At 37.3% G+C, this 11,759-nt stretch overlaps 1 protein-coding gene across 1 annotated transcript in view; it reads right to left on the reverse strand.

The window, feature by feature from the left end:
• The window catches only part of LOC125683289 (protocadherin-like protein), a 20,354-nt gene extending 9,320 nt beyond the window's left edge, over window positions 1-11,034 (reverse strand). Inside the window, exons 1-15 of the mRNA XM_048924312.2 lie at window positions 10,874-11,034; window positions 10,683-10,748; window positions 10,105-10,266; window positions 8,265-8,346; window positions 7,794-7,954; window positions 6,903-7,067; window positions 6,569-6,693; window positions 4,953-5,127; window positions 4,696-4,854; window positions 3,983-4,114; window positions 3,774-3,896; window positions 3,237-3,428; window positions 2,938-3,125; window positions 1,000-1,417; window positions 473-630 (exon numbers count right to left, since the gene is read on the reverse strand). Of these exons, the coding sequence (XP_048780269.2) occupies window positions 473-630; window positions 1,000-1,417; window positions 2,938-3,125; window positions 3,237-3,428; window positions 3,774-3,896; window positions 3,983-4,114; window positions 4,696-4,854; window positions 4,953-5,127; window positions 6,569-6,693; window positions 6,903-7,067; window positions 7,794-7,954; window positions 8,265-8,346; window positions 10,105-10,266; window positions 10,683-10,748; window positions 10,874-10,943 (2,376 nt within the window). The 5' untranslated portion in view covers window positions 10,944-11,034. The remainder of the gene's footprint in view (window positions 1-472; window positions 631-999; window positions 1,418-2,937; window positions 3,126-3,236; window positions 3,429-3,773; window positions 3,897-3,982; window positions 4,115-4,695; window positions 4,855-4,952; window positions 5,128-6,568; window positions 6,694-6,902; window positions 7,068-7,793; window positions 7,955-8,264; window positions 8,347-10,104; window positions 10,267-10,682; window positions 10,749-10,873) is intronic.
• Window positions 11,035-11,759: the final 725 nt, after the last annotated feature.

Raw genomic sequence — 11,759 nt, forward strand, 5'->3', positions numbered from 1 at the left:
TTGTTAACGCATGGCGCACGACACACGACGGACGAAAACCAAATGCAATAGGTCACCCGAGTTTACTAAGGTGACCTAATAAAAATCACAGAGTGTTATCTATTGCAGGGTCCTGTGGCGTGTTTATCTTTATTCTAATAAATCAACACAAAAGTAACTATATAATCCTATGGATTACCTCCGGAAATATGATTGATACCGCTTAACTATTATAATATAAAGATTACCTCCGGAAATATGATTGATACCGTTTAACTATACAAACCTAAGGATTACCTCCGGGAATATGATTGATACCGTTTAACTATTATAATATAAAGATTACCTCCGGAAATATGATTGATGCTGTTAAACTATTATAATATAAGGATTACCTCCGGAAATATGATTGATACCGTTTAACTATACAAACCTAAGGATTACCTCCGGAAATATGATTGATACCGTTTAACTATTATAATATAAAGATTACCTCCGGAAATATGATTGATACCGTTGCGGTTGCGGCCAAACCTCCCAGGTCCCTAGCTATCAGTTTAAAATCAATGATTTCCATGGAAGAGAACTGAGGTGATAAATCTTTATTCACAGTTATATTCCCATCGGCATCCACAGCAAAATAAGCATCACCTGGAAGTGAAATAATTCATAAATAGAGAGCAATCAATTATTTCAATGAATGAAGATGAAGAACACTACATCCAACGATCTAATTAAAATCAAAACTTCTTAGATCCGCATCCTATCCTTTGCGTAAGTATTTAATTTGATATGAAGTAGATTGCGAGGTCCAACATCTTTAGAGTGACATTCAACTGAGGAATCGTCATATTATTTGCCTTAAGTTTGAATACTTTTAAGAAGAAGCGGAGTGACCCTTTTGAAAATCTTACGCGATGAATACAATGTTTTAACTTACACTATCTAACAAGACTACTCCGTGTATATACTGGGGAATCTTGCTAAGATCAAGCCAACCCGTTTTAGAAATGTGCTCACCAAATGCCGTCATGTCTACAGTGTAAACCACGCTGCTAAGTGAAGCGGTGATATCGTTGTCTGTCGCTGTCAAGGACACGTTGCCAACGTGGGTACCGACGGGGTCATAAGGGTCAAGGTAAAACGTGAACACTGATGATTCGAAGGTCGGCGTGTTGTCGTTTATGTCAGCAATTGTGATGGTCAAGCTGGTGGTAGCCGTTAGTCCGCCCGCATCTCGAACTGTAACCTTACAGTTAGTAGTTTCTGGATGTCCGACATCGCGGTCAAAGTCACGTCCTAAATAGACTTTACCGTTGGATGAATCCATTTCAAAGAATCCAGTGTTGTACCCACTGCAATCCATGGTGTAGAATTTAGTATCCGCGCTGTCTGGGTCAGTCACCACGAAGCCTGGTGCAGAAAGTTCTGTACCAGCCTTAAAATTGCAATAAAATTTACTTTTAAAGGGAAAGGCAACCCTAACCATATTATTGCTTTATGAATAAAGTATTGCTTATTGAAATCGTAAATGACAGTTTTTAACAACAACAATCCTTGTTTAACGATTAAATCAATATTAATATATCATGTATTTTAAATAACCCGCCGCTATGAGCGCGGCCATTGAAGTTTAATTTATGACGTCACATTGTCAGTTCCAGTTTATTTCATAAGTAGCATTGTAAACATGACAAGTCACGAACACTTAAGTTTGAAGCCGTATTGATTTGAGCCCGTTCTTTCGCAAGAAGAAATTGAGAAAAGAAGATGCTTAGTCGAGTCGCAGACCAGGCAGACGGTAAACATTTCTTCATACAAATGTCTCGAACCTCAACTTGTCCTTATAGTGATTACGTAAATGATGGATCCACCGTTTACATATTAGTCTTTTCTTTTCAGATGATTTGGTTGGATCAGGAATTTCGAAAAACTTTTTTCACATATCCCCTTCGCATTAGTGCAATTAACAACTTGACAGGAAGGCATCAACCTATTCATTAGCAAGATCTACTACGTGTACATCTTGATGGTATTAGAATCTTATCAAAACCGGAACAGACGGTGTGACGTCAAAAGCATTGAGTTTTGTGGTCTTGAATACAAAAGAGTTCCACGTCATGGCAGCTTCTGTAGATGACGGGAAGTTTTCAAATTAGTACTGAATCTTATCTAGGCCGTATAGCAACATAATAGTGCGACAAATTTTAATCATATAATTAATCCTATCATTTATCATGTAATTTTTGGGGAGTTATCTTCCCCTTTAAAGTCTTAGTATGTGAAAACAAATGTGTTATTCAGTTCTGTAAATAGCATAACACAATTAACGGAATGAATTCATTTGAATGTTACATGAAAGGCGAAGATAACGAACAATGATCAATCCCATAACTCCTATAAGCAATACAAAACAGAGAGGCGGGCAAACACGTGACTATCTAGTATCATATTTAGCTATATTTTCTATACAAATGTATTTTCGTCGACGATACCTTTTTAAAAGTTGTTTTACATGCAAATTAGAAAAAAACATTCCGTATAACAAGATTTTGTCTTAACGATAAGTTCCATCTACCCGAATATTCACATTAAGCAATGTTTCGTCAGTAATAAAACATTGCCATTTATTGTATTCTATATCTTGCTTTAAAAAGTACCGTTTAGCTTGACTTAAAAAAACTTATATTACAAAAGTAGATATAAAATATAATTGTCTAATTTTATAATCGTATACCACCACAATACAAAGTGAACAATCTAGACTGTTATTGATCCATAATTACACTACCAAAAATGATACCGTAATTAGATAAAACGCACGTGCCATATTTAGAGCAATTAACACCCTTATTATGCTAAAATAAATGAAATATTTTCTGAAATGTGATACTAAGCTCTGCTTGACAGTATTCGTTCTGTCCATTATTTCAAGGGCATCTTTTTGAAAATCCTTACCGTGCCTTCGTCACCATTGACACTGTATGACGTATGACCAAAGCTTGGTGCTTCGTTGATGTTGATGACGTTGATTGTCAATGTGGCGGTCGCGGTGTCTTTGCTGTCTGTCACGTGAACGGTAAACTTAAAGCTACTGGAAGCCATGGTATCATAATCCAGGGCGGTCGATGTCTTTATCACTCCAGCTACAATGGGAAGTTTTCTTGTCACTATCTATGATATATGACCCTTTTCTATTTAAATATACCGGTATAAAATATTATATGACATTTAATGAACAAGCTTTGTTTACTTACTACCAGCCACCAGTGTGAAATACGATAGTCCACTGGTCGGCGCACTGCTCCAAGAATACGAGAGTGTGTCGGATGCGTCGATGTCTGTAGCGCTCAATACATACACAGTGGTACTGACAGGACTATTTTCTTCCACTCCAAACACTCCCAAACTGCCATGAACATTGCTGAATTGAGGCTTGTCGTTTATATCTGTATGAAGAAGATGATTGATAAAATCATTAAAAGGGACTCGAGAAATAAATGAAAATAGAATTGTCATATTTTAAAGTTATTGATAGGATTGATTTTTGTTATTCACTCCATCTTTCCCCAATACGTTTAAATTTCACGATATTTGCGTTTCAATATAAGCTAAACAAAGGAACTTCATTTTTAACAGCAGTGCGATACACACTCTCCTGTTTTACGAAAGCGGCGAAAATAAACCAATAACAAAATACACATGTTTAGCTATTTATAGTAGCTCTATCAAGCGAATTCTTAGATAATATGATATTGATTAAGGAATTTTTCATCTATATATATATATGCAACCTTTAATATGGATGCTCCACAATTTCCCACCAACAATGGTATGACCATCATTCGCTGCAATCGTGACGTCATACCCAGGGGTAAAAACAGTGGATAAGGCCGAGGTGGATGTAATTCTCCCATCTGTAAGGTTAAAAAGGTGAAAATGGAAATTTCACTATAACCGCAATTGTTGTATAATTGGTAACGCCTACTTTGTACATACTCACTGCTGGCTATATCAATTGGACATGAGGCGGGATCACATGTGTAGGTAAACGTCAAACCATCCGTGTCGGTCACCGAAACTGTGTCAAGGACGACATTGTTGGACGTGGACTGTTGGTCTTTCTCGACGTGTCCTACAAATCGCTACATCATATAAATTCTAATACATTTCCATATTTATTACGTTGGAGTTTTCCCCGTTTCTTGTTTCATACTGTCCTCATTTGTTGCTTTAAGGCTTCATATATCAGAAGCAAACCCAATGATGCACAACGGAGCGATACAACTCCATGAAGGTATACTTTGTTTCTTCAATCGAAACGAATGCATAGATAAAAATGCTTTTCTTTCTTCCTTAAGGTGGCTCACTACACCCAGAAATAGTTTCTCAAATCAGAACGAATTGATCTAATTATAAAAGATATGATGATATACAATAAGTATATATGCCAAAATGGCGAAAAAATATACAAATTTAGATAAAAACATGATTTACAAAAAAAAATTTCAACACATATGAACAAAACACTCTGGGGGATTTGAACTCGAGCTCTGTGGTTCACCAGCCCAATGCTTTAACCACTGAGCTACGATGATAGACAAACAAGTCGATCGATACAAATAATTTCACAAAACATTTAAATCGCCATCTTGTGACGTGGTGTCATACAGAGTATTTGCTTTAGTGTAGTGAGCTACATGATATATATTTTACTTGGTAGGTTGGTGAAGTCGGGTATGGCGTTCTTTTTTATGATTATAATCAGCTGTTCTTCGTCGTATGCCTTGCTATCGCTACAGCGAATGTTGACGTCATAACGTTTCGTTGTGTCGTAATCAAACATTGGATTGGCGTTGATGTAGACACCATAAGCTGTCAACAAGATATAAAGATTTTAAAATACTTTTAAAATGTTGAAAAATCATTTCATACTGGTATCGAAATCGACTACGTATTTTGTGATCCTTTACTTCCTGTTCCTGCCGTGATTTCTTTGGCGGTAAAGGGTCCCCCGGAGGGAGAAGTACTGGCCACTGTACAACTAATGGTTTCTCCGTCAGTTACCCCCAGGGTGTGTATAAGTGTGGAGGCTGTGTGAGTTTCTTGTACTTCGTACGATGTTGGTAGCGATGTTATCACTGGTACCTGAAATCACCGACCATAAACATTTACATACTTGGCAATCGGGGAGTGTCAGGTTCGATTCTCGATCACAACGCCTGGTGAAACCCAAGACGTTTAACATAGGTACAACAAGATGTGTTTGTGAAACACAAATGCCCCCGATAATGGTCATGGTCACAAGGACAAATATCTTGGTACCAATAGAAAGATCTTGTCACAAGAAATGTTCATGTGCAATGTGAAAGCTCTAATATTTACCATTTAGAAGTAATGACCAATGTCAATTTTTTAAAAGTAGGTCAAATGTCAAGGTCAAAAGGTTTAGTACCAACGGAAAGGTCTTGTCACAAGGAATACTCATGTGAAATATCAAAGCTCTAGCACTTACTGTTCAAAAGTTATTAGCAAGGTTAAAGTTTTCAAAAAGTAGGTCAAACTCCAAGGTCAAGGTCACAGGGTAAAAAATGTTGGTACCCACGGAAAGGTCTTGTCATAAGAAATCCTCATGTAAAATATCAAAGCTCTAGCATTTACTGTTCAAAAGTTATTAGCAAGGTTAAAGTTTCAGACAGAATGACAGACAGGACAAAAACAATATGTCCACCGATCTTCGATCTCGGGGGCATAAAAATGTAGTGACTATTCCTTAGCCAATAACCTGGCATTAAAAATGAAAGTCGCGGATGTTTTCGGATATGACCTTAAGATTTATGTTGGCACCATAATGAACCCTCACTGTTACGACCTTGAGAGTGAAACATTGGTCAGGCTTTATGGTGCTTTACTTTCAGCTAGAGAATTCTCTGTACGAGTGACACGTTCTAAAATGGGACATCAATCAGCATACAACCAACACAAACAAACTTTTATAGTATCACAGCATACAACCAACACAAACAACATGTACACACAGAGGCTATTCATGGTATCAGAGTTCGGGCCCAAACGGGCTTAGCCTCTGTGCATGTACATAATATGTAATTCAAAGAGAAGCGAAATTTAGATTCCGAATATGGTAGGAATCGTTAAAGTCTTTCGCAAATTATATGGTCGTTATAATGATCTAGTTTGCCAATACAACCTATCATTGGGTCAAATGCTGTCTGACGTGTTTCATACAGATTGATAGGCCGTTCTTAGCACACTGTTTTTGACTACGGATTACTCCGTTTACCTGATCAAGACACAGGGATTACGGCGGCTGTGACCGATCGATAGAGAATGCTTACTACTCCTAGACAGTTAATCCCACGTCTGGCATGTCCAGGGGTCCATGTTTGCCCAACTCTCTGTTTTGTATTGCTTATGGGATTTATGAGTTTGATCAATGTTCGTTATCTTCACCTTTCACTCATCCGATAGAATCAATTATGTATATATACTACTCAAAGTTATTTTCATATGACGTTAGATATTTTAACTTTACAATACCAACTGTAACATTCCACCTGACATTAGATACCTGATTTTTGATAACGATACTAAGTGTTGAGGTGGTACTTTTGCCACACGAGTCCTCCGCCTTGATAGAGAGGGCCTGTGTAGAGCCGGTCAAACTGCTGATGGACGCAGACGTTTGTACAGTCGCTAAAAGAATTTGAATCATTTGGTCTTTTCGAAATAAATAGAAAAGCTATTGATGGTTCATACCAGATTAAAGGAATTAATGAAATACAAACTTATTCAACTGAAAAAGCCAACTCTCTTACTTAGATTTGTCGAGATCAAATGATGTCTGAAATTTGAAAGGCTATACTTTACATTTTTGCTTTGATAAAGACTAATTTAATGCTCACTTCCGGTAATGGTGAAGTAGGAAGATGACGTCGGGAGTGATAATGTAACACCCGCGTAATCGTAGTCGTCATCGTTAGCGGACACTGTGAAGATCGTTGTACCGGAAGCCACGTGGTCATAAATATGTACCGTCTGTGCAAGGTTGAAGAAGTATGGACTTTCACCTAAAACAATTCAGAGAAATAAGCAGGGAAATACATGGATATGAGTATGCAAAGTTGATCTCAAATTCTGGTAACTTCCTACTGTGGTCTGGTATGTTACAGATATTTTCAACTTTACAGAACCAAAAATCTTAAGATCGACCTGGTCATAAATATTTATGAATATTTCAACAATATCGTACACGGCATTATATTTTCGTTTTATGAAAGTTATCCATGTAATCAGACATCGTGAGACTAATATTATGTCGGAAATTCATGCAAACTATATTCGCCCAAGTTTTGACACGTACGTAGAATTTAGGAACAAAATTGTTATATCTTCACACAAAACATTTAAAAAATTCTTTTCACCACCCGTCTTAATTTGGATACAGAAAATCGTTTAATTTTCAAATGACGGTAAAGCTCGCTATGTAAGACATTTCACCGATTGAAACAGAGAAGCAGAGAATGGCCCGATATATCCGGGTTTTTGCAGTTTAAAAATTGAAAGACTGAAAAATTATAAATCTAATTTATCTATATTTTTCTTTACAAAATAGCAAGAAAACATTAGTTACGAACCGTCACGCATTTGAAATGGGTTTGGGGGATTACATCATTTTCTTATCAATAATAAATGCTAGATAGTGTCTGTTGTACTGATCATAAAATTTCTTTTATTTAGAGATTTAAATTGTAATCTGTTCGGGGAGATGAGATGAATGCATGATAAACACCAACTGTTTTCCGTCGTGGCCGTGACGGCGTACGCCCTGTTGTTGGATGTGACACCGACACCCTGAAAATTAAACGTGTCTCCTACATTATACACGCCGCCCCGGATCTTAATACTGTCTGGGTAGAGGTTGTTACTGTCGCTGTACGCAATGTAATCTCCTTGCCTGTAGAAGTGAAATACAGAATTTTAAAATCCATATACGGAGTATGTAATTGAAAATAACAATAATAATTTTTTAATCATATATATCATTTTGTTTTCTGTAATAATCCTTAAATCTTTATCTTCATCCAATACTCAATCAATCAATCCATCCAGTAAATTTAAGACCCCTTTAGTTTACTCTGTTCCATAGTCAAGCAACATTAAGTTAAATTGAAACAATAGCGTTGAACCCTGAAACGACGCAAGCTTGCCTTACCACCCAAAGAAACAATAGCGTTGAGCCCTGGCACGACACAAACTTGCCTTACCACCCAAAGTAGTCGCTGTTCTTCACCGTGATCCTCTCTGAATTCGGGACCTCAAACTCTATCACTTCATTCACCGCTCCAGCTGAGAAACAATCCAAATACGTACTCGTGTATTACTGATAGTATTTATGTGTAGAATAGACAGAATAGACATAGCTGTACAGGAAGTGAAATACATGTATACATTGTATAGATGACACGGGGGTCCTCAGTTTTATTAATTGTATAGATGACACGGGGGTCGTCAGTGAAATATATGCATTGTATAGATGACACAGGGGTCGTCAGTGAAATATATACATTGTATAGCTGCCACAGGGGTCCTCAGTTTTATTAATTGTATAGATGACACGGGGGTCGTCAGTGAAATATACATTGTATAGATGACACGGGGGTCGTCAGTGAAATATATACATTGTATAGATGACACGGGGGTCGTCAGTGAAATATATACATTGTATAGATGACACGGGGGTCGTCAGTGAAATATATACATTGTATAGATGACACGGGGGTCGTCAGTGAAATATATACATTGTATAGATGCCACAGGGGTCGTCAGTGAAATATACATTGTATAGATGACACGGGGGTCGTCAGTGAAATATACATTGTATAGATGACACGGGGGTCGTCAGTGAAATATACATTGTATAGATGACAAGGGGGTCGTCAGTGAAATATACATTGTATAGATGACCCGGGGGTCGTCAGTGAAATATATACATTGTATAGATGACACGGGGGTCGTCAGTGAAATATATACATTGTATAGATGCCACGGGGGTCGTCAGTGAAATATACATTGTATAGATGACACGGGGGTCGTCAGTGAAATATACATTGTATATATGACACGGGGGTCGTCAATGAAATATACATTGTATAGATGCCACAGGGGTCGTCAGTGAAATATACATTGTATAGATGACACGGGGGTCGTCAGTGAAATATACATTGTATAGATGACACGGGGGTCGTCAGTGAAATATACATTGTATAGATGACACGGGGGTCGTCAGTGACATATACATTGTATAGATGACACGGGGGTCGTCAGTGAAATATACATTGTATAGATGACACGGGGGTCGTCAGTGACATATACATTGTATAGATGACACGGGGGTCGTCAGTGACATATACATTGTATAGATGGCACGGGGGTCGTCAGTTTTATCTTTATAAGTGTTTGTTGGAATGTTATTGAACAAAGAATATTATTAAAGTCCCCCTAAACTTTCCATTTCCTAAAATACAGAGAGAGAGAGAGAGAGAGAGAGAGAGAGAGAGAGAGAGAGAGGGGGGGGGGTAAAGTGAGGCAAATTTCAACCAATGGACAGAAGATGTGAGGACAGAATAAATGTCCTCACAATTATACATCCTCATAAATGTGACCTACAGCATGTGAAAGATGTAGATACAAATATTAGCTTAGTGAGGACAAGTGGTGTGAGGACATGTCCTTACTATAATTCTCTCTCTCTCTCTCTCTCTCTCTCTCTCTCTCTCTCTCTCTCAGAAACCTTTTTCTCATAATTCGAAAGAGAGTTTATTAGATAAACTTTTATAGGTATCCCTATAGCTATACCTAACACAGTACTTTTTTGCCTTTAGAATAACACATGTATATGTGTGTATTCTCTTCTACAAATCTTAGTCGACGAAAGAGAGAGAGAGAGAGAGAGAGAGAGAGAGAGAGAGAGAGAGAATCAAATCTATGACAGAACAATGTATTTCAATCGACCCATATTTTGTTTAAATATTGCATGACTAATATTAGTTCAACAATTAAATACTGTTGAACAAGAGAATTGATCTTATTGTCAGTATGTCTTACACGGGACCGTGAACGTGTTTTCTCCCACCACGGTGTAGGTTGTACTGTAGCGCCAGACCTGGAATTTGATCGTCCCGGCACTTTTAACCACAAAGGTCCATTTCTTCACCACACCACAACAACCAAATTGGTAGTATCCATCCTGGATAAATATTGTCTTTGCTGAAAAAATATACGTAGATAAAACTGAACGAGTTCCTTTTGAAGGTCATGCACAGTGGCAGATCCAGAGGGCGTCCGGGGTTGGATCCCCACCACCCTACCATCAGAAAAGTTTGTTAAAAGGGTAAACATAACGTATTTCGAGGGTGGAATACCCCTTTCAAAACTAAAATAAATTGTAGACTCTCCCCCCCCCTTCAAAAATTACTGGATCCGCCTCTGTTGTACCACAAATAAATAATGTTAAATATATCCTATCTCGTGCATAAAAGAGTAAAATATAAAAATACATGTATATCGAAATGTCGCATTGTACACTATTATTAGTTTTATTTCGTTTATGAAAAATATAACATGTGTCCTATTACACGAGAGAGAGAGAGAGAGAGAGAGAGAGAGAGAGAGAGAGAGAGTACCTGCTACATTAGATGGTGTTTGCGCGGTGGTCGTCGTTCCATATCCCAGCGTACTTGTTCCACAATCTTCAAGAGATTTCAGGTAATAGGTTTAATAAAAGTAGAATCGTTGATGAGGAATAATAGCGAGTTAATGCCTGGTTTGTGTTATAAAGCCATGAAACATAAGAAAACAAAGTGTAGATATATACCTGCCGAAAAAGCCTGTTGAAAATAACCTGTTAAAAAAAGTGATAAGAAAACAACATTAAAAATGTCCATTTCCAGGTTTAGTTGATCATAGACAAGTTGTACATAATTCCATGAGCCAGAAATCCCAACACATTTAGAAGTGATTTGATTATTAGACAATAGAAAATAGTGATGTGTATCGACAAGTGAAACAGAACAATGGTTATCTAAATACCTTCCAATAAAAAATTTCTGAACTGAACTGAGGGCTTTAAAGAGTTAACGCACAAACACGTTTATTACCTTAATATCGGACATGTGTACTTTTCTTAGGAATTTGTTATCTATCAAAAGAAAATCCACCCTCATTAAGCTACAAAACTTTATATGTATTTTTAAAATTAAAAAAAATGTCCATATACTATTATATAACACCGGCTATTAAGTCTTCATTTGTGTTCATTGCATTGTTTCTTTGTTACGTTTTAACAAACATTAAAAGTGGACAAAATTATTTAGATTTTTCAATTTTGAGGAAAACGCCGTTAGCATTAGAATAAAATCACTGGGAATTAGTATGTGTTGTACGTGTGAAAATGAAAGACATCCTTATCCCCCCCCCCCACTCTTTTTGAGATATTAAAATAATCATCCTCCTGTCTCATACCAGCCCCAATTTACTACATAATCATCATGCTGTGACCTGCTAGTGTTTGAATTCTTCAGCAAGAGTCTTCTCAGCATTGTCTCCCTATACTCTTAGAAGAGTATTGTCTGTATTGTCCCACAGTCTTACAAGAGTCTTGTCTGTAGTGTCCCCTAGTCTTACAAGAGTCTTGTCTGTATTGTCCCTCAGTCTTACAAGAATATTGTCTGTATTGTCCCCCTATAGTCTTACAAGAATCT

The sequence above is a fragment of the Ostrea edulis genome, chromosome 6, assembly GCF_947568905.1.
Source record: "Ostrea edulis chromosome 6, xbOstEdul1.1, whole genome shotgun sequence".
Lineage (NCBI taxonomy): Eukaryota > Metazoa > Mollusca > Bivalvia > Ostreida > Ostreidae > Ostrea > Ostrea edulis.